We start from the raw sequence: 27,753 nt of genomic DNA, 5'->3' as shown, positions 1-27,753 counted from the left end.
TACCTGATATTTAACCCTCTCAGGCAGAGAAAGAAAAAAGGAACACCGCATAGTTATTTGTGTGCTAGGCACTGTACATACCCATGTCTATCTCATCATGTCACCTCGGGTATCCTTTAAGATGTAGACAAGTCATCCCGCTATGTATTTTGTAAGCTATTAAACTGTACGTTGACATTAAAAAAATGTACAGTATTTTGTGTTTACCCCTGTTAGAATAATTTATTACTGCTTCTTCACTGTTCAGTTGACATTTTAAAGTCATTCGCATGTCTGCGTTGAACTGCCTAATAACCTCTGTCAACACTGAATACAGAGGACATGCTATGAGGCATCCTATTGGATTGAAGTAGACCAATGGGAATCCTCCAATTACCAGCAGAAAGCTTACTTTTTTCTTTTAAGTTAGCCAATAAGTGGCATCATCCTGATCACAAACGTTATGTATTAGTGAAGATGAGTTCTCGAACACCCTTTTTAACCTCCTCCTGACTACCTGCAACCTGGACCCTGGCCCAATTTAGTTCGTGTTCAAATGCCCTGACTTGTTTGGGCTGATATTTCACATAATGGCTGACTGTTGCTTGCAAATAGGGATACAGTATAATCTCCTTATAGTACACTCCAAGGGACCAGGAAAAGTGGTTTACTATATCAGAAATTGTCTTAGAAATGGCCCAGCATGCCCTGGTAAATTCTCTGCTGCAAACAAGAAACTTTGTCCTCCCATTGGAGGTACAGTACAAGCACTTGCACATTTGTTGGACTACAAGGTTAAAAGGAACCTAAACTGAGAAGGATATGGATTTTCCTTTTAAAATACCAGTTGACTGACTCAGGCAAGTGCTCTGAAGTCAGACTGGATTAGCTACATGCTTGTTTCAGGTGTGTGATTCAGCCACAACTGCAGCCAAAAAGATCAGCAGGACTGACAAGCAACTGATATTGTTTAACCTCCTCAGCAGTATGCTCAACACTGTGTCGGGCATACCACTCTCTGTCCTTAGGAGTCACCCTTACTTAATTTAATCCAATGGCTGCAAAACCTTTAGCTAGCACTAAAGCTAGCCCCCCCCCCCCCCCCCCCCCCCAATCGCCTGCCTTTTCTCTCCCCCCGCCCCCCGATCCCTTTGATTATACTTTACCCGGCCTGGTAAGCTATCGGCGCAGCCTCCCTGCACAGCTCCGGTCTCTATATGGGAAGGATTGGGTTTGCGCATGACCTTGATGACCTTGTCATGTGCGATCCTTCCCATAGTGAAGACCGGAGCAGTTCGGGGAGGCTGTCCCGATCGCTGGAGCCAGGCTGGGTAATGTATAAACGGGTTGGGGGGGGGTGCCGGACACTTGTACTAGCCTAGTGCTAGCTAAAGGTTTTGCAGCCATTGGATCAAATTAATTCAGCTGGGGACACAAGCTAGCAAAACCTCCAGAGCAGCGTAACGCTCAGGAGGTTAAAAGGAAACAACCATATCCCTCTCAGTTAAGGTTCCCTTTAAAGGGAACTTTAACTCATGGTTAATATGGATGTTTCCTTTTAAACAATACCAGTTGCCTGGCAGTCCTGCTGATTTCTTTGGCTGCAGTAGTGGCTGAATCACACACCTGAAACAAGCATACAGCTAGTCCAGTCTGACCTCAGTCAGAGCACCTGATCTGCATGCTTGTTCAGGGGCTGCGGCTAAAAGTATCAGACACACAGGATCAGCAGGAGAGTTGGACAACTGGTGGTATTTTAAAAGGAAAAATCCATATTCTTCTCAGTTTAGGTTCCCTTTAAGTATACCTTAGGGCTTCATAGCCAGGCTGGACAAATCACTAGTAAAGTACCCAAGGCTCCTTAAAGGGAATGTCCAAGCAAAATAAAAAAATGAGTTTCACCTACCTGGGGCTTCTACCAGCCCCATGCAGCCATCCTGTGCCCTCGTAGTCACTCACTGCTCCTCCAGTCCCCCGCTGGCAGCTTTCCGACCTGGGAGGTCGGCGGGACTCATTGCGTAAATTTTTACGCATTCCCGCTAGTGCAGGAACATTAACACATACATTTTTACGCATTACTGGCTCAATGCGTAAAAATTTACGCATTGAACCAGTAACGCGTAAAAATGTATGTGTTAATGTTCCTGCACTAGCGGGAATGCGTAAAAATGTACGCAATGCGTCCTGCCGACCTCCGAGGTCGGCAAGCTGCCAGCGGGGGACTGGAGCAGCAGTGAGTGATTATGAGGGCACTGGATGGCTGCATGGGGCTGGTAGAAGCCCCAGGTAAGTGAAACTACATTTTTTTTATTTTGCTTGAACCTTCCCTTTAAACAGTATAGCGGTCACTGAATAGAGGCAGCCACTCGCTTCCTTTGAGTGATTCTGATACCTCCATGGGTGGGAACTTTCTGCTCACACTTGAGCCAATCGCGAAGCCTCTCTTCAAAATGCAGTCAATCATAAGCCACTCACATCTGTAATGTGAGTGGCTCTGATACATCTGCAGGCGGGACTTGGCACTCTCCTCTCCACTCTCCTTAGTTTTGTAGCAAGTAGGCCCACTCTGATCGACGCTACAAGTGAAAGTAGCCTATACTGTGCTCCACACGCTACCAGGAGCATCATCTCTAACGAAGGAGTGCATAAAATCCTGTGGGAGGACTGTGACGATAATTTCATCAGTGATTGCACAGTGGAAGTGGTAAAAAAGGCATTCTATTTTATTTGTGCTCATTATTCCTCATTTTCCCCAGGCTGCTTATTAGTACAGTACTGTGTATCCAGCCCAGGTGCCATTCTTCTTGTCTTACAAATGTTATTAGGCATCAACTCCCTTGAAGAAAGCAGCAGACTATGGGTTTCACACTGACATATGGCGCATGCGCCGCCCACTGTTTACTATATCCAGAGTCCGTGTCACATAGGGGCCAAAAACCTGTTTACTATAACAGAAGTTTTATTATACAGTATCCGTTTACAATAACAGGCGTTGCTCCCATAGACTTATAACAGAGATTGGCGGCACCTGGAGAGGTACTTTACTATACCCAAATGTTAACTATACCAGAGTTTATTAAAATGAGATTATACTGTATTTCCTATGTCTCCAAAAGAAGAAAAAATCCTCTTCCATCTCAGCCTTCCAAGGTCCCAGAGGCTATTAGCAGCTACAGACCTGTCTCCAACCTCCCATTTTAGGATGTCATTGAAAGAATGGTCTCTCTGCAACTTGAAGCCAAGGAAACCACATATTTGACCCTTTACTATCTGGATTCAAGAAACATCAGTTGTAAAACAGCCCTCCTCCAGATTTGCAGTGATCTGTTTACAGACACAAGTGTTCTGATTTTCCTGCATCTCAAAGCAACTTTTGATACAGTTGACCATGAAATACCAGTACTTGAGATTCTTCTTGGTTAGCCAGGTACAGAGGAACCATGTGACTGTTCCTGCCAAACCCTATACCACTAAATTATGAGATGTCACAGGGCTCTATCCTCTGCACTTTTCTATTTGTATTTTGCGTGCTGCCACTTGGAAAAAATAAACCAACAGCATGGCCTAGCATGCCATTGCTATGCTGATGAAAGCCAACTATACTTATCTTTATAACCGGATGGGACGAACCCTACTCCAAAAACAAATGCACGCTTACCTGAGCTACAGGAGTGGTGGATTGACAGCTGGCTAAAACTGAATGCTAAGAACACTGCAGTACTTATTCTGGGAAGTTAGCACTTGACACTAAAACAGTTCCACTCACAATCAGCTACACTAGTATAGGGAGCTTAGGTGTAAATAGTTCTGGCTTTGAGCTCAGTTTGCGTATACTATTTGATGGTGAATTAAGCTTCTAAAATCAAACGTTTTTCCAGAGCCCACCTCAAAACCTTTGGAGCTAGAGCTGCATGTTGATCTTACCCTTTGGAACCACCTAGTTCACTCAATCAAGACAGCTCCAGCCCTGAAGATGTTTAAAGGGAATCTGAAGTGAAAATAAACTTAAGAGATGATTTGTATGTGTTGTATAACTAGGAAATAAAACCTTAATAGCACAGATATGAGTCACATATTATTGTTTCCAGTACAAGAAGAGTTAAACTTCAAAAGAGCTTCTCTGAGCTCTCTGACTAATTTAGTCAGAGCAATGCTATTTTCTGAAGCACTTATCTCACACTGTTTCTTGTCGCCATACACGACCAAAGATCTAGAATATACACAGGTCTGAGACAGTCCAGTATTCAAACATGCATATCTTTGTCTATGTTTAATTCATGGTGTAAATTCTATAGTAATTTTGTGCAACTTAAAGGAAACGTTAGGAAATTGAGCAAAAATAATCAGATGTACTTACTTCAGGCTTCCTCCAGCCCCTAGAAGCCTATATGTCCATTGCCACAGCTCTGCTCTAAGCCATTCTCCTGGGGTCCCCTCTTTAGCAGCCACTAACCTAGCTAGGTCAGCGGCCTCTACACATGAGCACCACTCATTATCATGTTTCCAAGGCCAGGAGTGTTCTGCGCAGGCTCGTTACGCTCCTGGTCATGGGAGTGTAATTGTGAGCAGCTCCCGTATGCGCCGAGGCCACCAACCTGGCCAGATTGGCAGCTGCTCCGAAGGGGGCCCCAGGAGAATGGCTTGGATTGGAGCTGACGTGAGGGACACATAGGCGCTGGAGGAAGCCTGAGGTAACTAGATCTGATTATTTTTGCTCAGTTCCTTATTGATTGCTTTTTAAAACGGGCCAATCAAATGTAGCAGCTGCTGTATTTGGTCCAAACTCAAGCTGCATATGTTTGCATGAAGATAGCATCAACTTGGAATTTTTTGCATTTCATTGACCATACTTAATCTGCCACCCAAGCTAGCCAAAACAAGACAAGACAAATAACATTTATATCACGCTTTTCTCCTAGCGAGCTCAAAGCGCCAGAGCTGCAGCCTCTAGGACACGCTCTATAGGCAGTAGCAGTGTTAGGGAGACTCGCCTAAGGTCTCCTACTGAATAGGTGCTGGCTTACTGAACATGCAGAGCCAAGATTTGAACCCTGGTCTCCTGTGTCAGAGGCAGAGCCCTTAACCATTAAACCATTGAAAACGTTACTGATCCTCATCTGTATGCATAGCCATGTATGCTAAAGGTTCTCTCTCTGTGTCATACACTAGGTAGTGTAACAAAATTGTGTTCAATAAAATGATAGGTTGGATAGAAAAATTGACGTTTTCGCTTCTGTTTTCATCATTGGGCATGCATGAAAATTCTGTTTGTCAATCTATGAAATCAAAGCTTTGAAAATGAAAAATGTGAAATATCTTAATACTGCATAAACAAGCTTAGACATTTTCCTCATGTCTTGTTTTTTGTGACATTGTCCTTATGACAGGTCGGATGGACAGGGGGAGTAGTGGCTGCTGCCATAGTCAGTATTATGCAGGAAGAAACCTAGATGTAGCACCTGTTTACAGCTGAATGCAGACTCCTTTTTTCCAGTCCAACTTTCATCCCTTTCTAATATGTCAGCTAAATTTCTTCACATCAGCACCCTTTACTATTCAAGAATTAGGACCTTGACAGGGCTGCTACACATTGAACTTTGGTTAGCACTGCAGTAGCTTAAAGGACAGCTAAACTGAGAGGGATATGGAGGCTGCTACATTTTTTCTTTTTAACACTAATGGGCCTCAATTCACTAAGCTTATCTCCTGTCTTTAATAACTCTTCTAGAGTTGTTACCATGGTGATAAGGCATGTAGTATTCAGGAAACATTTTACCTCAGGCAAACCTAAAGTTAACTCTTCTGTCTTTAAGTTAACTCTTCAATCCTTAAAATAACTCCAGAGTTAAAGACAGGCTGTTTATTAACTGCATGTGAAAATAACTACAGAGGAGGTAAAATACCTACAGAGGAGGTAACTTAAGGAATGAAGAGATAAGATAACTGTCTCTTATGTGGAGGTAAGTTTTCTCTTGCCTTATTATCTCCAGCATGATCTTAGTGAATTGAGGCCATTGTCTGGCTGTTTTGCTGATCCTCTGCCTCTAATACTTTCAGCCATAGACCCTGAACAAACATGCAGATCATGTTTGCATTTGCCACATGCTTAATTTAGGTGTGTGATTCAGACAATACTGATACATGAAAGAGCAAAAACAGCTGATGTTGATGAAGAGGAAATAAATATGGCAGCATCCCTATCCATTTTAGGTCGGTTGTCCTTTTAAAGCGGACCTCCAGTGTAAAAATAAAACCCACACTATTGGCACAGGCACCAGTTATAACAGAGTAGTGGGAAAAATGTCAAAAAAACTGTGCTATAAAATCTAGGCTTTGTTGGTGAACCATTACCTCTTTCTGAAAAACTACTTGTGTCAAGTAGCCAGCCTATCTCCAGGAGAAGAGATGAAGAGAAAAGTGCAAAGCCAACCTCTTTGTTGCATTCCAGAACTGCCACAGTGCTCCCCTGATGCTTAAAGGATAAGCTTCCCTCAGGACCTTTGAATCTGATATAGTATGCTTTCCACTTGCGCAGTTTGGCTCTGCATGCCGCTGTTGCCGTGGTGCTGTGAGTGCTGCGAGTACCAGGCAGGATCATGCGTGAAGCATACTATTTTAGGTTCAAAAGTGGCTTGCGACCCAGTGCAAGAAGCTTTGCAGAGAAATGGATGCTGCTTTTGGGGTGGTAGGGAGAGAGACAGAAGACTCAGTCCGCCATTGGACACCATTGCTGACAGAAGTATGTACCTTGCAAGTGTCATTCTGGCTGTTTTTCACTTTGGGATTTACAGTGGGGGCTGATTTTAAGGTAAGGGATGCTGCGTCATTTTTAAACAGGGAGCTTCGGGTATGGTACATTTTCTTCAGATAGGGAAAAAAAGGCATCAGAATGGAGGGGCACTAATTTATGTGAGTATAAGGCATTCTCTCCACAGACTACCATTTTTAAAATGTGGAGGCCACAGTTTCTGGTCTCCTCTATTATACTTATTTTGTTGTAATTAATACGGATTCTCTGGCTAATACTTTGATCCTTTTACCTAGAACAGCAGCTCAATTGTTCTGACTTTGCGTTTGTGCTTACATGTACTGAGACACTCTATTAACATTAGATAAGCAGCTTGTATTCTCCCTATAAAGGTACATACACACGTCGGACTTTTCCAAACGACTGGTCGTTTGGATGCCAAATCGGGTGTGTGTACGGTTAGTTGTTCAACTGATAAGACCGGTTTTGAACGATCCGCTAAGCGGATCCGTTAAAACCAGTCTTATCAGCTGACCCGACCATACACACGGACACTGCCCCCCCCCCCCCCCCCCCCCCCAAGCGACCGGTCGTTTGGAAAAATCCGACGTGTGTACGAGCCTTTACCATTTTGTTGGAGACGATTTCCCTTGTGTCATGTGACAGGTATTAGCAAGAGTCCTGTGTGTGTGGGTCTGTTTTTACACCTGATTCGCAATGATGGTAGTAGTAGTGCCTTCAGCCTGACTCCATCCACGGGGTTAGCACCAAAATTTGCTATTTGCTATTATGAGTGCAGTTATTATATCCCCCCATAGTATATGTTAGCATTCTGTCACCAATGTCAAGTACATGTCATCTCTGCCACACTGCATGTTAGAGTACATTTGCAAGGAAGTGAATGGGACAGGTTCCAGAGAGATGGCAGCAAGGGAAAGGTGTAAATTTGAAGGATTCCAATCCCTTTTTCTGACTTGCTCAGCAGGTATTTCACCCCAACTAACCTGCTTTATTTTTAGGGGGGGGGGAGTACCTGACCTGATCCAGGACTGAATTCCTCTTATATTATGCTTGCTTCTAGAATTGTATACTTTTTGGGATGGTATTCATTTCAACTTTATTTTAGATGTGAAAATTTTCCTCCAGCATGACTTATTTTCTTTTGTCTACAGCTAATGATGTGACAGGACTTCGAGAGTCTGAGGAGAAATTAAAGCAGCAACAGCAAGAGTCTGCTCGAAGGGAAAACATTTTGGTGATGAGACTGGCCACTAAAGAACAGGAAATGCAGGAATGCACGGTTAGTAATACTAATTGAAGCATCTTCATCTTAAAGAAAACCTGAACTGAAAATTAAAAGTCAAAATAAGCATACACAAGTCATACTTACCTTCCATGTAGTCTACTCCTCAGTGTCTTTCTCCTGTCCCGCGTCCTGTTTGTTAACTGTGATCAAGGGAATTTTCCGTCCTCCATTTTGAAAATGGCCATTACCCATAACAGCTTTCTGGTCAGCACACAGTTAAACTGTAACATCGCCCACTTGAGCCATACGGAAACATGGACATTACCTGGTACATCAGTTTTCCTCTCAGCTATAACTGACAGCAACTGATCTATTTGAGATCTGACAAAATATTGTCAGAACTGGAAGGGATTATTGTCAGAAGAAAATGGTGAGCTTCTGAGAGGAACTGATGGCAAGGTAACTGTAATGTTCATTTGATGTTACCTCGTGTGTGTTTTTAAATATTTTTACTCAGTACAGGTTCTCTTTAAACCACAAATACATTTATTTAAATGCATAATAATGGATATAGGTTCCTTATTAGTTAATATAAGCGCTGTGTAATATGTTGGCGCTTTATAAATACAATAAATATAAGAACCCCACCTGTATCTGTACATGCAAATAAGGTTGGTGTGTTACCCTTCTGCAAGCAATAGTAGTCTAAAGACCTCACCAGTTCAAATCGTTTTATGATCATTTTTCCTGGTGGTGAAATCAGGAATACCCAGAAAGCTCATGGTGACCCAGAACCACCTGGAAGGTATAAATGGCTTAAAGTTATCCTTTACTGAAATTAAAAGCAAGAGTTTCACTTACATGGGGCTTGGACCAACCCTGTTGCAGCCCGTCCTGTGCCCTCGGTGTGCCGAACCGATCCTCCGTTTCTCTGCCGCGGCTTACTTTTGGTTCTGCCGTCTGATCAGTTGGCGGTCCTTGCCATGCGTATCTTTGTAAGTGGTCACCTCATCGAATGTGTCCTGCGCAGGCACAGTAAAGAGAACCTCTTACTGCTCCTGCGCAGGATGTATTCGATGACTTGAAAGCTTACGAGGATATGCATGCCAAGCGCTGCGCAGGCACATTGAACCCCGAAAGTAAGCCGCTGTGGGGGAACGGAAGATCTGTTCGGCATGCCGAGGGCACAGAATGGCTGGGGGAGGGGGGGGGGGGGGCTGGTCCAAGCCCCAGGTAAGTGAAACTCTTGCTTTTTATTTTCAGTTAATATCACTTTAAAGAGACCAAAAAGCCCTCTATTAAAATGTAATGCTAAATATAATTTTGCCTTATTAAAAGAAAAGGTATTTATGATAATTTAGCTGGAAGTGAGCAACAGTGGTTTCCCATGATACATCACTCGCAAATATTTAAATCCTCTCTTTATGCCCCTGAAAGCAAGGCTGCACAGATTGATATGGCTCCAGACCATGCACTAGCCCTATCCCATAGAGCCATATCAATCCGTGGAAGTGATTTCGTACATATACCGTAGCTTGAGTAGAGAAGGTTTTGGGGGGTTTCAGTAGCTTTTCCCACTTAACCATGTCTTGTAGCATATACAGTGGTTGTCAGATGGTAGACATGGCTACTGGAGGGAGACCAGACACACCCTTCTCTGCTGCATAGGTTATCTCAGTACCATGCTGATTAATGAGTAGGCATCTAGAAAACCTGAAAACTGAACTGGGACCTGTAAGCCTCATGCAGACATTTGGACTTTCACAGCCAACATGATTTTGTGATAATTTTGGCCACCAGTGTGCCCAGCAACCTGTGACAATCAAGCGACATGAACGGTCTAATGTAGATCAGAAATATTATGAAAATCGCAAAAAAAAACCTTTTATAGTATTAATTTCTGAAATTTGCCTGATTGCAAAAGTCTTGCATGCTGCATTTTTTGGTTTTTCTCCTTATATTCCTAGCATCAATGGAAAATCACATAAAAATCTCTAAGAAATCACTTTTCAATTTGCAGTAAAAAATAACCTTTAAAGACTGGTAAAGGGAGCATATTCAACAATGCGTGCTACTGGCATTAACCAATGTCGTTTTTAAATCTGTTTGCAGCATTTTACAAGCTTATTTATGTATTTGTTTTAGGCCGGGTCAGGTCCTCCGCCACTGCTGGCACCACCGCAGGGCTTGGGGGACAAGCTCCAGTACATAGGTCAAAGTCCTTTGCAGAAGCATGCTCTCCTTAGATTGCAAAAGACCAATGGGAATCCTCCACTCTGTGAACCAACAAAAATCCTCCCAGGTGCTAGGGAGGATTTTGATTGGTCTTTTTTGAAGGCCAGTGCTTATGCCGGGACTCTGTATACTTGCACTTGTCCCCAAGCCTGGTGGTTGCCGTGCTGCAATAAGTACCAGGAGTGCAGCAACAGCGTCAGGCAGGATCAAACTACAGTAAGCACAACTACCGGTATATTTGGTCCAAAGGTCTCAGCCATGTTCTATCATTGCACTTTTTTTTTTAACCTTGGATATGCTTCTTTAATCTTTTTTTTTACCCAAAACAGCAAGTGTCATTTTGGCTCTTTTCCACTTTGGAATTTCCAGTGGGGGCTCACTTTGTGAGGAATGGTGCATCAGTTTTAAAACAGGAATTTGAGTTATGGTAAATGTCTGTGGGGTGCAATAAATACAGTGTGCAGATGGATACTTTGGTATCTTTCCTAAGTCTGATTTGAGGCCTGATACCTTCTAACATGGACATATTCAAGAAGCCCAGTCTCAACAAAATGTACATCTAGCGTCTAAATTTTGAGTTTGTCTCTAGTTGTCGAAGCTGCAATCTTTCCAGTTTAATTTTTCCACCACTAATTAAACAAGCATTTGGAACTTGCTAACTTATTTAAATAAATTTGATTTGATTAAACTGTTGTCGTCTGGTATTTATTATGTTGCCAAACAATCTTGTAAATCTGTAGCGTGAAAGAAAAAATCCTATGGAGACTTCCCTGTCTCAGTATGGTCGTTCCAGATCTATCCCATTAAAATTTGCTGCCCTCTAGAGCACTCCTATCCCTGAGGGCTCCTGAAGATGGATGGCTCCATACTGTGCATGCATGAGCGCGCTGCAAAGCCTTCTAAGGGTCCCCAAAGGCATATTTGACTATTTGGTCTAATATTAATGCAACAGGGGTGATAGCGCTGGAGTGAGGACACTGAGAAGGGCCAGGGAAGGCGCTGTAGGATCCAGAGCCTTACCTCTTTGCTTCAGATTTACCCTAATATAAAGCTAATCTCTTAGCTGCTATTAGCTGCTAGGATTGGCAGGTGTCAGCAGCAGTATGTAAACCACTGCCTGTAAATCATTAGTTTGAAAACTCCGCCCTTTCCAGCAGCAAGACTGCTGCAGCCATCTTTATTTGGAGTGAACCAAATCTCTCCAGTCACAGAGCTTAGCAACACTGCAGAAAAAAAATTCCATGGTGGCTTTGTGAAGGGGGTGGGCAGAGTTTAAGTTCTGATTTATGGGCGGTGGGTGTGTTATTGCCGATGACACTTGCCAATCTTTGCAGCTCGTAAAAATTTACGCATTGAATCAGTAACGCGTAAAAATGTATGTGTTAATGTTCCTGCACTAGTGGGAATGCGTAAAAATGTGCGCAATGCGTCCCGCCGACCTCCGAGGTCGGCAAGCTGCCAGCGGGGGACTGGAGCAGCAGTGAGTGACTATGAGGGCACAGGATGGCTGCATGGGGCTGGTAGAAGCCCCAGGAAAGTTGAACTCATTTTTTTATTTTGCTTGAACCTTCCCTTTAAGTTCTGAAACCTTGAAGGTACTCTTAAGGTGTACCTGAGATAGATAAATGAAAGTTTTTTTTTTTTTTTTATACACACCTGGGGCTTCCTCCAGACTCCTTCAGTCTGATCGCTCCCTCGCCATCCTCCTCTGTTGTCTTGTTCCTCCGCTACAGTCCCGATAACTTTGGCCAGTCTACACAGGTGCAGTGCGGCCTTGCCCGCTCCCCCGTCGCACTGCTGTGACCAGGAGCGTTCTGCGCCTGTGCAGTAGTACTGTGCAGGCACAGAATGCTCCTAGCAATGGGAGCGGGGCACACTTTTGAGCTGCGAATGCGCAAAAAGCCACAAGGTTACAGGTAGCCATGATAGCGGAGGACTGCAGTGAGGGTCGGATCAGGCCAAAGGGGGGCTGGAGGAAGCCCTAGGTGTGTATAAACTTTTGCATTCATTAATCTTAGGTTTATGTTATGGCAGCTGTTGAAATATTTGAGGCAGGCACTTTAATATTTTGATGATTGACTTCCATGCCAGTAGGATTTGTGCTAGTGATTTTGCAGGCTCTTCATAACATCTTTGGGGATTTTTGCAAATTTTTTCTTCTAGAAAATATCTAGGATCGAATTGGAATTTTCTCATTTCCATTTGCTAATGGGGATCCGAGACATCGCTATAGTTTTTTAAAGTAGTGTTTAGTTTTTAATTGTTACAGCTTTTAGTACTCTAGTACCCTTTAACCACTTTGTCCTCCTTGACGTATAAAAACGTCAAGGACAGGCGCGCTCCCGCGGCCGATCGCGCGCGTGCACGCGCATCCCCGGCCGCGGAGTCGGTAGCCACGGAATCAATGTATCGGGCTGGGGAGCCCGATCATTGATTCCTCTCCCCCGCTGAAAAAGCGACAGCTTCTCTCGGAAGCTTCGCTCTTTCTGAAGCTGTGTCCCTCTAAGCGTACATTTGACGTCATGTAAAAAAAATCGAGATTGCCATCTTGTGGCCAAAAAGTAAAACTACATGCAAATGCCCAAAAACATTACAATACACCAATATTTCCCCAAATAAAACACTTTTAAAACCCACCCTCCCAAAAATGCCCACATAAAATGTTTAATAAAAAAAAACAAAAAAAACATTACTATAAAAAAAACAAAAACACATAAATATTTACCTAAGGGTCTAAACTTTTTAAATATCTATGTAAAGATGAAATATTTCTCTCTATTTTTTTTTTTAATAAGCTTGTAAATAGTGATGTATGCAAAACGGAAAAAATGCTCTTTTATTTCCAAATAAAATATTGTCGCGATACATCGTGATAGGGACATAATTTAAATCGTGAAATAACCGTGACAAATGGGCAATAACAATACGTGGGTTTTATTTATGGAGGCATGTATTATTTTAAAACTATAATGGCCGAAAACTGACAAATAATGAATTTTTCCATTTTTTTTCTTATTCTTCCTGTTAAAATGCGTTTACAGTAAAGTGGCTATTAGCAAAATGTACCCCCCAAAGAAAGCCTAATTGGTGGCGGAAAAAACAAGATATAGATCAGTTCATTGTGATAAGTAGTGATAAAGTTATAGGCTAATGAATGGGAGGTGAACATTGCTCGGATGCATAAGCTGAAAACGACTGAGATGTTAAGTGGTTAAAGAGAACCTTAACGGTGATGGTTTAACTTACCTGGGGCCTCTACCAGGCCCCTGCAGCCGCTCTCTGTCTGCGCTGTCACTCTGTCTCTCCAGTCCCCTGCATCGATCTGCTTCTGGCCGGCTGACTGACGAATGCGCAGTAGAGGTCCCCCCCCCCCCCATACGGTGCATGTGCAAATGTATTTTTTTTTTTAATGTAGATCTACAAGTAGAAGAGGGATTGTTGAAAGCTCTCCTAAACGTCCTTAACCACTTTACCAACCACTACAGTATATCTAAGTTCCCTGTGACTTCATCTAAGCCACGAGGACGTAGATATCTTGTAGCAAAAACAGTGCTGTGCATGGTTGGGCTTGCTCCTGTGCACACTTTTGGCACAATCTGATGCAGCTCGAATTGGTGAAAGTGAATATAAGTTCCCTGAGCTAATGAGATTGATTTTTACCATTAAAAATACTTTTTTCCTAGTACATAGTGAAAAATACACACTGTAGCATTATTTCAGAATCCAATATCTCCACCATAAATTGTGACAGGGACATAATTTACCGTAAGTTTTGTGATAAACGATAAGAATAGCCAAACAAAATGTTTTTTCTCTACAGTAACGCTTCCTATTTTTTAAAGTGGGATTGGTAAAACTGAGAAATGTGTTCAATTTTTTTCCCTCCATTAAAATGCATGAAAAACAAAATTGTTTGAGGGGAAAAAATGCCATGCAATGAAAGCCAAGTTTGTCTTGGGAAAAAAAAAAAAAAAAAAAATATCTATCTATCTCATTTGTGTCATATGTAGGTATAAAGTTATTGCTAATTAAGTAGGGACATAGCTAAACTGTCAAAACTGCTCTGGTCCATAAGGGGGAAACAAGGTCTGGATGCGAAGTGGTTAATTGTAACGCCCCAAGTATTGCTGATCCGCTGGGAGCATGGAGTAAAAATCCTCAACTGACCTGACTGCTGTGCAGGAAGTCCAGCCATATCCTATCACTTTTTATGCACACAGATTTAGTGATGTGGCTCTCTATCATCCTTCCCTGATAGAGAAGCAAATGGTGGGTAGTGGACTCCCTTAAGGCTAGTTACACACCAAGACATTGCGTTAGGTGCTACGTTAAGGTCGCATAACGTACACCTAACGCAAGGCCTGGTGCACTTCGATGTGGACGTCCGAGTGAGCTGCGTTGTGCAGCTCACTCTGGCGTCCGTGATGTGTACTCTTGGGCGCATGCGGCATCACGTGGTCCCGCCGGCCAATCGCCGCACCAGGAAGTAAACGCAACAGTCTGTGAACACCGCTATCACCCACAGGAGCCGAGGCTGTGCACGACCAGGTCAGCAGGCCCACAGGAATACAGAAAAAACGGAAGGTCCGCACCAGTCCAAGGTTCCAAACTTTATTCGGACATATACATCAGCAAGACATTAGGACAAGCATCAGAGACCAGGAAGTAAACACTGTACGTCACAACGTGCAGTGAATATTAATTAGCCATGTGCCTAGCCGCTCTCCGCTCCTCCCCAACCTGACTGAGCATGTGCAAACAGTCTAACGCGGCTTAAGCCGCTGTAACGCCGTAGCATGCTGCACTTTCGGGAGAACGTGCAGCGTTACATGTAACGCAACGTGGGCTGTGTGAACAGCCCACTTGTGTTACATTGCTGTGCTTCTGGCAGAACAGGAAATACTTAAGGCATTAAAACCTGGGCTATATAGTCACTGAGTCAGAGTATTTTGGGTACCTGGAGTTGATGGCTTCATAAACTGAGGAGTCGGAATCAAGTTTTGTACCGATTCCACAGCCCTTATTAAAACTAAACTGATTTAAGCTTTTCACCTATTATGGGACTGCCCCAAGATCAAGCTCTTACGACAAGCTATTTTCCAAATAATTACGACAATTACAGGATCACCGTTTGACAGGAAGAAGAAAGAGATTGCGGGCACCGATGCTCGTGTACCATGAAACCATTTATTGGCAACAGATGGTTAACGAGAAGAGGCCCCCGATGGAGAGCGCTCCCCCCTACCTTACAGCTGTTTCACAACAAGCATTGTTTCCTCAGAGGCTTAGCGGGGGTTGAAGAGGCCAGTGACTACGCTGTATTCCTGCTCCATCTTGCATCAGAGCACTGTGTCTGACGTCACCGGCCCCTCCTCCCACTGTGCGCGGCAGACCTCCTCCTCCAATCACGCACACCAGGGAAATACGTGTGCCGCAACGGCTAGCGCCTATCATTGAGGTGGGTGGGACACAGGCAGGCAAATCAGCTCTCATCATTCACAAGTGATGCTGCCGGATGCCTGCCTGTGTATAATCCCAATTCACTCCTCCCCAGGGTAGCCATAGCAGCGCGCAACTTTATGCTGTACACTAGGAGGAGGAAAGCTGCCGCACATTAACCCTCCTGGCGGTCTATTAAAAACCGCCAGGGGGCAGCGCAGCCGGGTTTTTTTTTTTTTTTTATTAATCATGGCCATGGCGACGGGGCGGGATGACGTCACCGACGTCATGGGCGTCGTGACGTCTAAGGGAGTCCCGATCCACCCCTCAGCGCTGCCTGGCGCTGATAGGCCAGGCAGAGCTGGGGGGGGTACTCTGCAGCGACGCGGATAGCGGCGAATCAGGGCGGCGGCGATCGGTGTGCTCACGCAGCTAGCAAAGTGCTAGCTGCGTGCAGCAAAAACAATTGCGCAAATCGGCCCAGCAGGGCCTGAGAAAACCTCCTGCACGGCTTACCCCGGGGTTACCGCCAGGAAGGTTCTTGTGAGCAAGAACTATATATAATCTCTCTATATCTGTGTGTGACTATCTATATCTATCTATCTCAGTGACCAAAAGAGGGGGAGGAGAAGAGAGGACCCAGAGCCTAGTTCATAATCTAAATTAATACATGCATGTATAGATATCCAATCACTCAAGTCTTACATATTAATCAATAAACAATTACATAAATTGTACACATATGGCGACCAGACCGAGTTAGTATTGTTCCAAAAAACAACTTAATTCATTTTTCTCGTTTAATCCTAAGTTTCCTGTCGCATTAGTCTCAGCAATAATTTTAGCCTCCCTCTGCAGAAGTAATTTTTCATTGTCCCCACCTCTATGGGGTATCTTTACACTACACAGACCCACAATTTTCATTGCTGTGACATCATCCCCATGAAAACTATTAGTGTTCAATTACCCTTGGGCAGCCATATCCAGAATCTGTCGATCTTTTATGTTCCTGGAACCTTTCCCTCATCTTCCTGGTCGTCACACCTACTTAAAATCTACTACATGTGCAATAGAGTGCATATACCACAAACCCTGTACTGCATGTTATAAAGTTCTTGATTATAAAACTGACCCCCCAGCACAATGGCTTTTCTTTTCTCAGTAAAAGGACAGGTAGAACAGTGACTCCATACCACTTGGCCTGTACTCTGACAACCATGTAGTCTTGTTCCTTCTTCTGAATTCACTGCTCATCACCCTGTCCCCTATTGTTCTGCATCTTCTGAAAGAAACAACTGGTTGGTCTCACACTTCATCTTTCAAGAACGGTTCGTCTCTCAGCATTGTCCAATTTTTGATTGTGTATCTGTTTCCTGCCATTGGAGAAAAATCAAACGTGAAAAACTGCCGATGACAGGAAGTCCAGAACTAGCACTGTTTCTTATAGGCCTTTTCCTATTCATTTCCAAATGCCAGTGGCGCACTTGTTATGCTCCACAAGACAAGCTATTTTAGGAGACTGGGCTACTGAACATATCCCTTCCTTGCCTTCCAAAGTTCAGACCACGCAATGTAACCTAACTATGGAACACAGTCTCCGATTCAATCCCAACCCCCTACTATAGCCTCCTGACCAATCTATTAATTGGAAATAAATAGTAAATTCTCTTGTTGAAGTCTCCACCTCTAATACTAGTTCTTCCTTAGTACAATGAGATATGAAGTATACCCTACCAACACAGATTGTTAGTGGTACCTCCCTATTCTACTTAATGGATATAATACCACCCCCTGGTGCTCCTCCCCCACACTCTCCTTCCCTTCCCCTATTCCTCTGATGAGACAAACTGTCCACAACCGCTCCCCTTACCACAAGAAAATAGCAGGTAAGGTAAAGAGCTACTGTTACTTTCACATCTCTGCATTGTTAGACCCTATATTGGTTTTTGGTTTATTAGTTTCTTAAATATGTTACCTTTATACATTATATACCATGTGGTGGTAACAAGATGACACTTTTCTAAATGATAAATTGATGTCTTACATCTATATTGATACTGATAAAAATCTTTGTTATATGTACACCCACGAGGATATAATATGGTAAAGGTTCATAGAAGTAGAAAACAGTAGATTATGATCTCGTAACCTATATCCTTGACTTGTGTGTGTGCTCAAATACCTTTACATTCTGTTTATACATGGCATGTACATTGAACCATGATGCAATTTATACCTGAATGTTCGTTACTGTTATTGCTTTAAATTCAATAAAAATGTATTGAAAATAAACGAAACTGATTTTAATTTGAGCTTTTTTAATTAGCTCCCTGCTTATCTAATTAAAAAAAAATCCAATTCAGATTTAATTGAACATCAATAGCGATTTCTGTTCAAGATTTTTCCTTCAGGCTGCAGTCTTCCCATGCTCATAACTTTTTTTTAATTCCTCGGCAGAATCAGATTCAGCACCTGAAGCAAGTGCAGCAGCCCAGCGTCGCCCAGCTGAGAACTACTATGGTTGACCCAGCTATCAACTTGTTTTTCCTCAAAATGAAAGCTGAACTGGAACAGACTAAAGACAAACTGGAACAAGCCCAAAATGAACTGAGTGCCTGGAAATTTACGCCTGATAGGTAAACAAACCAAATACTTCCCAGTCAAGACTTCCCTGACAATCCCACTGCGAGAATACTATGGTGGGATGGCCAAGTACTCGTTTTGCACACCAAGACTCAGACTCTTGTGAGCCAAAAAAAGCCACTTTCTTACATTGTCCAGCTTATAATGCTTAATGTAAAACTTACCAGATGAACCTTGTGTTTCAGCTTTTTATTTTCCTCCCCTCATTTGCTTCAGAGGCCTGAGAGCGTCGGACTATTCCGAAGAAGCAGCCACAGCCGGCAGTATTCCCAATTCTAGAACACTTAGACACTTGCAAAAATGGTTCTGAGTGAAGAAAATAAAGGGGGAAAGAAGTCCTATGCCTGGCACATTGTGTCAGCTGACATTTATGGAAGACAAAACCTAGCATATTTTTCATTTTTGACATAAATCCATGAATTGAACATATAAAATCCCCATAAAAGGTTTTAAAAGGTGGAAATTTCCTCTCTATACTTTGAGCCTAGTGACTAATAGACCTTTTTAAGGGCGTATTTCTTTTTAAGACTTTGGACTCCATGATGAGTGAACTGCTGGGCCCATTTTAAAAAACTGTGATTTTTGTCTTTTTAATGGGATTGTTTCGTAGTAGGCAATGAGTACATAAAGGTAATCAGTCGCACCAGAGTAGTGCATGCATTTTGTCTACCAGCTAGTATGTATGTTCTGATATACAGCTGGTATCTAGTTTGCTTTAAGCATATTTCTCTGAGGTTTGATAACCCAATGGACTTTCCAGCAAAAAGTCAACATTTTTGAAGAAGGTATAACCTTCATGGTTGCTGAACTTGGTAAAAGTGTTATGCAGCCATTCTGTGTTTACCAAGCTAGCTGTACTGTGTATACGCTAGAGAAATGAATGCTGTAGTTTTAATAAGCACGCCAAAAACGTTTACGTTTTCAGGTATGCTGCTATTCATGGCACATTTGTCTCTATGGTTTTGCTGGTGCATACAGTGTTGACAGCTATTATGCACCCAGCTATTTAAGCCCCTCCCTTCCATGGAGAAAAATACATTTTTATATATATTTATATTCTGTTTAGATATATTCTGATCGTATTTGCGTTTTGAAAACAAACGTCAAACTGGGTAGAAAGATTTTTTTTTTTTTCCCCAGAAAAACAGGATGTATGTAGACATTTTTACATTTTAAATCTTTGAAGATATTGAGGTGCAAGAAAGTGGTCCTCTATGCATAGTGTCAGTAATCACTTGTTTCCATAGGCTCAGTTGATTTTGAGCATCTTCATTTCACAACTATGTTGTGGGAAAAATGGCAATATACTGTATGTATAACGTTTGTGCTTATGCACAGTCTTAAAGCATTTACCAGTGTTTTGGTAATCAGGTAAGTGATATTTGGATATTTTCCATTCAATGGAATAAAAATAGTAATCATTCTGTGAAATCTTTTTTTCTTTTTATATCCCAGTGCTTGACCCATGTCACAAAGGTGATTGCTCACTGGCGATATATATCACCAAAGGAATCGCGTGAATAGTTTTACATTGGCACCATCAAAAGAAGAACAGTGTTTGAATATCATTTTGTCTGGAGAAGGACAGAAAGGCTGGCTGTTGCTAAGGATGATATTCCTATTAGGGCTGGTTCAGATGGACGTTTGGAGGCGTTGCGTTTGTTGGCGTCGCGTTCAGCTGCGTTCGTGTGCGTTTGGATGCGGTCGCGTTTTTTCTTCCCCTAGGGGGACATTAGCCGTCGCGGTTAACCTCCCCTGGAAGCTACATGTAGCTTCCAGGGGCTCCTTGAACGCCAGGGAAAATCGGGACCCAAACGCCGCGTTTGTGTAAACGCGCTTGAAAGCTTGGTACAAACGCTCCCATTCACTTGAATGGGAGCGTTTAACACCAAGCCCTGAACGCTGGCTGTAAACGCTCTGCAAGCGTCCGTCTGAACCAGCCCTTAATGTAAAACCATTTGGGCAATTCCTCACTATCAGCATGCCACTGGCAGTCAGATTTGCACTTGCCTTTGTGCCATGGGAAGCAAACTACTCTGGTCCTAAAACACCAGTTATCCATATTTCTAAAAATTTCCTAGAATTTAAATGGTTGTGGAACATTCTCCACTATTGGTACTGACTATTCATTATGATGAAGTACATTATAAATGGTTGGACGGGCACTTGAGGTCTAGAGTTGTGTAATACTGCTATGTTCAGAACATACACTGTTTAATGTGGTAATATTCACAAAATGATGGTCTGTAGTTAGAATTTTGTGACGTAAAGCTGATTGTTGCTTAAACTATTTATTGCACATTTTACCAGTCTTAATACACGTGCCATTATGTTTGCTGTGTTTTTTTTTTTGTTTGTTTTTTTTTTCAGTCAAGAAGCCTAGTTCAATACATTTTTGTCTGGTTGCATTTTTGGGTGGGCTATCCATGGACTCGTACAGCAAGTGTCTAAAATTCCTTAAACATTTTTTAAGTATCATTCCTCGCCTAACTATTCATCTTGACAGTAGTGAGGGAATTAAAGTAGTTTCAGGAATTTCTGGTAGCAAGATTAGCGTTTGTTTTTTATTTATTCCTTTTTGGTATATTTAAACCACCTTTCAGTTTTGTGGTTCATAGATCACTTTCATTCCTTCACAGTAAAAATATTGGCCCTTTTTAAAGGACAACTGAAGTGAGGATATGGAGGCTGCCATATTTATTTCCTTTTAAACAGTACCAATTGCCTGACAGCCCTGCTGATCTATTTGGCTGCAGTGTAGTGTCTGAATAAAACCAGAAACAAGCATGGAGCTAATCTTCTCAGATCTGACAATGTCAGAAACACCTGATCTGGATCTGCTTGTTCCCAGTCTATGGCTAAAGGTATTCGAGGCAGAGGATCAGTAAGACAGCCTGGCAACTTGTAATGGGGGGCATGCAAGGCAAATTAAATAAACTATCTTTACGTACTGGTCACTTTGTTCCTCGCCGCAATTCCAATGTTCTCTCCGTTCCCCCTGGCAGGCTCTGCAGTCTTCTGTGCATGCGCGTGTCCACACCATCCGGTAGGCGCAGTGCGCCGGTGACTTGGGTTGCACACCTGCACATGGGCAAAACACACCGGGGGTATGTGATCCTGCAAAGGTTGCCAACAAAAACGGAAAGAAGACCGGATCTGCGGCGAGGGACAGAGTGACCACTTTGCCTCGTATGTCTTTTAACCATTACTGCCGCTAGGACATGAGCTTCACATCCATAGAGGCAGCTGCTGTAGCGGCAGGGACGCGATAGTCCCTGCAGTTTGTGTGGGAAAGGGGTCTGTGTGCGCGATTGTTCGGGCAAAAACCTGTGATAGCGATGGTTCCAGTGACGGGGAGATTGGTGGCTGGGGACAAAAATCCCCTGAGCCAATCCGTGCTTGTCCACCGAGAATTATCCCTATTTTGTTCATAAATAGTGCCACTGCGCTGCCTCCTGCTTGCTCGTTTCCGCCACTCCCGCCGCCGATCGTTAGATTAATGAATGAGAACTTTGTTCCCATTCATTCATCTCCCTTCTAGGCCACCGTGATCACAGGTATAAATGGTGCTTGCGTCACTTCCGAAGTAACACTGTAACGCATTACTTCCTATTTAGAGTACTTATTGTATGCTTATAGGAAATAATGCGTGAGGACATCTTGTGGCCAAATATTAGTTACACCTACATACAACAGGGAATAAAAATGTTTTAATAGGTATGTCAAGAGGGATTATTAGTATTATTATTATTTATAATAATAATAAATTATAGGCTAGTTATTAGTGATATATGTTGAACTACAAAATGCACCTTTATTTCCAAAGAAAATATTGTCAGCATACATTGTACTAGGGATATAATTTAAATGTTGCAATAAGCGGGAGAAATGGGCTAATAAAATGTGTGGCTTTCATCCATAGTTTTACGTTTTATTTTAAAACTACAGGATCTTCTCAAAAAATTAGCATATTGTGATAAAGTTCATTATTTTCTGTAATGTACTGATAAACATTAGACTTTCATATATTTTAGATTCAAATACACACAACTGAAGTAGTTCAAGCCTTTTATTGTTTTAATATTGATGATTTTGGCATACAGCTCATGAAAACCCAAATTTCCTATCTCAAAAAATTAGCATATTTCATCCGACCAATAAAAGAGAAGTGTTTTTAAAACAAAAAAAAGTCAACCTTCAAATAATTATGTTCAGTTATGCACTCAATACTTGGTCGGGAATCCTTTTGCAGAAATGACTGCTTCAATGCGGCGTGGCATGGAGGCAATCAGCCTGTGGCACTGCTCAGGTGTTATGGAGGCCCAGGATGCTTCGATAGCGGCCTTAAGCTCATCCAGAGTGTTGGGTCTTGCGTCTCTCAACTTTCTCTTCACAATATCCCACAGATTCTCTATGGGGTTCAGGTCAGGAGAGTTGGCAAGCCAATTGAGCACAGTAATACCATGGTCAGTAAACTATTTACCAGTGGTTTTGGCACTGTGAGCAGGTGCCAGGTCGTGCTGAAAAATAAAATTTTCATCTCCATAAAGCTTTTCAGCAGATGGATGCATGAACCCACTTTTGAACCAGAAACAGCAGCAGAAGCGCCTGACCTGGGCTACAGAGAAGCAGCAATGGACTGTTGCTCAGTGGTCCAAAGTACTTTTTTCGGATGAAAGCAACTTTTACATGTCATTCGGAAATCAAGGTGCCAGAGTCTGGAGGAAGACTGGGGAGAGGGAAATGCCAAAATGCCTGATGTCCATTGTCAAGTACCCACAGTCAGTGATGGTCTGGGGTGCCATGTCAGCTGCTGGTGTTGGTCCACTGTGTTTTATCAAGGGCAGGGTCAATGCAGCTAGCTATCAGGAGATTTTGGAGCACTTCAAGCTTCCATCTGCTGAACAGCTTTATGGAGATAAAGATTTAATTTTTCAGCATGACCTGGCACCTGCTCACAGTGCCAAAACCACTGGTAAATGGTTTACTGACCATGGTATTACTGTGCTCAATTGGCCTGCCAACTCTCCTGACCTGAACCCCATAGAGAATCTGTGGGATATTGTGAAGAGAAAGTTGAGAGACGCAAGACCCAACACTCTGGATGAGCTTGAGGCCGCTATCGAAGCATCCTGGGCCTCTATAACACCTGAGCAGTGCCACAGGCTGATTGCCTCCATGCCACGCCGCATTGAAGCAGTCATTTCTGCAAAAGGATTCCCGACCAAGTATTGAGTGCATAACTGAACATAATTATTTGAAGGTTGACTTTTTTTGTTTTAAAAACACTTTTCTTTTATTGGTCGGATGAAATATGCTAATTTTTTGAGATAGGAAATTTGGGTTTTCATGAGCTGTATGCCAAAATCATCAATATTAAAACAATAAAAGGCTTGAACTACTTCAGTTGTGTGTATTTGAATCTAAAATATATGAAAGTCTAATGTTTATCAGAACATTACAGAAAATAATTAACTTTATCACAATATGCTAATTTTTTGAGAAGATCCTGTATAATGGCCGAAGAATAAAATAATTCTTAGCATAATGTACTACTCAAAGCCTTATTGGTGGGAAAAAAAAACAATCTATTGATAATTTGGTTATAAGTAGTGATAAAGTTATTGGGGAATGAAAGGGAAGAGCGATGAAACGTGAAAATTCCTCTCGTCCATAAGGTAAAAACAACCCGCAGGCTGAAATGGTTAATAAGAAATAAATATGGCAGCCTCCACATCCCTCTCACTTCAGTTGTCCTTTAAGGAGCCTTTTCTTTACATCGGTTCTCTGTGATTACTGTGATTGACTCACATTGATCATAGTTTCAGAAAATGTGATCCCTGTGAGCCAGTCAAACCTGAACGATGCAAGGTACTCTGTGTTGGAAGTGCAGGAGCTGATGTAGCTAAAGTTAAAATGTAACTTTAAAATTAAAAAAATATATACTCCTTTGGGAGGGGGAAGCCTCTGGATTCTATTGAGGCTTCCCCCATTTTAATCCAGCTGCTCGGTCTAGCACTGGCAGCCTGGAAAAAACGATAGTGGCCTGCAGGCGCATTAGCGGCTCTCCGATTGGGTGAAAATAACTGAACCCCATTGGATCCGCTCTGTTGCGCAAGCGGCTTGCGCAATAGAGTTGACCCAATCGGACTCTATTTTTGCTGGAGTCCAAGTGAAAAGCCGCTAATGCACCTGTGAGCACTCCAGACAATCGGACTTTCAGGGGTCCAAGTGCAGGAGGACAGGGGAAGCCTCTTTAGCATCCAGAGGCTTTCCCCTCCCAAGGTAAGTACCGCCGGGGCAATTTTTTTCTCCTTTAGGTTCACTTTAAATCTACATTGTGCAAGTGAGGCATATATATTACTACACATGGTGCCTAGGGGGTTAAACGGTCACAAATTCTTAGGACTGGCTGCATTTTTTTTATTACCGGTATTGTAAGCACAAACATTTGAAATCCATAACTTGTCCTGAATTACATTAGTAGTACCACTGACAACTGTAAGTGCCTTATTCTAGGGGCACGGTTTGCTGAGATGATTTTATATCTCTCTGCAATGGTTGTTTTGTTACTTTTTACTAGGTGGGTACTTCAGAATGGGTAGAGAATTTATTTTTGTGACGTGTCACAATTAAAATGTATTGCTATTTAGGCAGTAATCCAAGGCTTACGGGGTGTTTCGTGGACAGTTTGAACTTTCTTGTCTAGGTATTACAGACATACAGGTTGTACAGGATGTATATGTGCCCTGAACATTTAACAGTGATTCCCTGTAATCCTATCATGCATTCTCATAATTTTCTGAATTGTTTGTTTTGCCATTTTCTAGTATTGTCTATAATTTTAGTATTTCATTGAGTTATTTGTAAAGTGATAAATGCCACATTTGGTCTCATGAGTTAACTTATTTGTCTCACAATTTGATAAATCTTGACAATTTAATCAGCCATTTTAACTTGGGGATCAGATTGAAAAATGTAAAGTCTCCTGAATCAAGTAAGTGTATAGAATGTTTTACAGCATGATTCTCTCCAGTCCCTGTATGTGTGTTTTTTTTATTTTTATGCACCACTAAATGTAAATGGTATGTGTTCTACTTAAATATGTAAATGTTAGTTGTATTAAGGGTAAGTACATATTTATTGCATGACATGACAGAGTGGTGACTGTGCTGTGGTTGCAAATGGGCATATCCTACAAACTGAATGTGTGTAGATTCATTCAAATGACAAGTGATAAGGTCTTTGCTCCTATTTATTTTTTTTTAGGCGTCAGTACAAAAAATGGGACAACTGAAGTGAGCGCTATATAGAGGTTGCCATATTTATTTCCTTTTAAACAATACCAGTTGCCTGGTAGCCCTGCTGATCTCTTTGGCTGCAGCAGTAGCTGAATCACACACATGAAGCAAGCATGCAGCTAATCTTGTCAGATTTTTTCAAATACCTGATCTGCATGCTAGTTATAGGGTATATGGCTAAAAATATCAGAAGTAGTGGATCAGCATGGCAGCCAGGCAATGTTCATTGTTAAGGAAATAAATGTATCCTCTATATTCCTCTGACTTCAGTTTGCAATATTTGTCCGTTTAAACAATGCAAGTTGCCGGGCTGTCCCCCCGATCCTTCACCTCTAAACATGATTGCTAAGTAAATGGTATTGCTTAAAAGGAAATAAACATGGTATCCTCCATATCACTCTAAGCTTCGGTTCACGTTTAAGTGGAAAAAAGTACTCCTGTTTGCACTGTGGCAGCATGTGTCACCAAGACGCGATGCCAGCACTCGCTGCACGAAAATTTGGATGCAGTTAATTAATTTCATTAGTCTAAAAAAGCACATTTGAATTTGCATAAGGGGCCTCGCATAAGTGGAAAGGTAGCCTAAAAATTATTCTATCAGCACTGCTAGTCTGGCAGGCACAGCATGTCTTTACAGATACTGTGCTGTGAATGATGGACAGCAGTCTTCCTACAATGCAGCAGTGTAGAGTGGTTGGAGGTAGCAGTGTTATGGTAAGTGAACATTGCTAGCTGGTGTAAATGCTTGTCTTCTGTGCCTGTGGGTGTGATCAGTTAAGGGTTGATAATGAGGTTGCTAAGAGGACTAATGCTAGGTACACACCATACAATTTTATGTCAGATTTACCTGCCAGATTGATTATTTCCAACATGTGCGATTTGAATTTCGATGGATTTTTTTTTCCAATCAATTTTCATTCAGTTGTATGAAAATTAATTGAAGAAGATCGAAAAAACAAATTAAAAAAAGATCGGAAAATCAAAAAATAGACAAATTTAGATCAGACATGTTGGAAGTAATCGATCTGGCCGGAAAATCTGCCAGAAAATTGTATGGTGTGTACCTAGCATAAGAGCATTTAGGATAAGTCCACTATGTACTGTACACTACTGTACACTTTTTTTTTTCACCAATATGTCTGAGTTTGTAATTTATTTTCAGTAGATTGCAAGTTAACTCCTTTCAACATGAAAATATGACAAGGCTATGACCTGAGTTAAATAGGTATAAGTGGCTTGGATTTAAAACTAGTAGGTTAAAAAAAACTATGGGCTCTGCAATAGAAAAAAAACTACCCCTCATCTATGCTACAGAAGTAAATTCGAGGCATGCTTAAGAAAACTGTCATAGAAACCAAATTGTGAAATTGCTGTTTTGACTTCTTGGCTTTTCCTGCTGACCCAGACACTTACTTTAGAGGTGGTGCAGTGGATTCTAAGGACATCTTGTAGGCAGGGCGTTCATAGCAGGTGAGGTTATTGGCCTGGGACACAGCACCTCTCATCTCAAGAACATACTATTACTACTACTTAACTGATAAAATGGCTAAAGTTTTGATTGTAAAAATAGCTGAATGGAAAATACCTTCTACTCTAACCTAGGTCGGGAAACCACATGGTGCAGAGGTTAAGGTTTGGTTCACATGGACGCTTGCATGTTATTTACTGCCGGGTGTAGCACTTGTGAAGCGTTGCCCATTTAACTTGAATAGGTAACGGTGGTACTGTTATTTGCACAAACACCGCCATTTTATCCCTATTGTTCTCATCGTTTGAGCCGACCCTGAAAGCAACAGGTTGCTTCCAGGGTTGTATACCAGCGCACCTCCATGTCTCCCTGCGTATTTTGCTCGGAGTGAAAATGCAGATCTCTGCTAAAAGTCAATATGCTTTTCTGCACGCTGGCAGAGCAGCAACTGGACAAGATGCCTGGCGGTTTATTCAGACACCTGTCTGAACTAAGCTTAAGGGCTCAAACCAACTAGCAGCCTTTTCTAAGCGCTGAAATTTGAAAAAGCTCTTGCTAATGCAATGCTATGGGGGATTTTTATAAAAATCACATTGCTCAAGTGGGATTACATGCATAGCATTACATTAGCAAGAGCTTTTCAAATCACAGCTGCTTAGTAACTTACTGCAAGTGGGTTCCAGGCCTAAGTGTG

The 27,753-nt window shown here is 42.2% G+C and overlaps 1 protein-coding gene across 3 annotated transcripts in view; it reads left to right on the top strand.

The window, feature by feature from the left end:
- The window catches only part of WTAP (WT1 associated protein), a 100,269-nt gene that overhangs the window by 37,346 nt on the left and 35,170 nt on the right, over window positions 1-27,753 (top strand). For all 3 annotated transcript variants that reach the window (XM_068232030.1, XM_068232032.1, XM_068232033.1), the window contains exons 5-6: window positions 7,900-8,027; window positions 18,105-18,283. In XM_068232030.1, coding sequence (XP_068088131.1) covers window positions 7,900-8,027; window positions 18,105-18,283 — 307 coding nt within the window. The remainder of the gene's footprint in view (window positions 1-7,899; window positions 8,028-18,104; window positions 18,284-27,753) is intronic.

This window comes from Hyperolius riggenbachi, chromosome 4 (genome assembly GCF_040937935.1).
Source record: "Hyperolius riggenbachi isolate aHypRig1 chromosome 4, aHypRig1.pri, whole genome shotgun sequence".
Taxonomy (NCBI): Eukaryota; Metazoa; Chordata; class Amphibia; order Anura; family Hyperoliidae; genus Hyperolius; species Hyperolius riggenbachi.
Note: the sequence above shows the minus strand (reverse complement) of the source record. Positions and strands in the feature narration are given on the sequence as shown.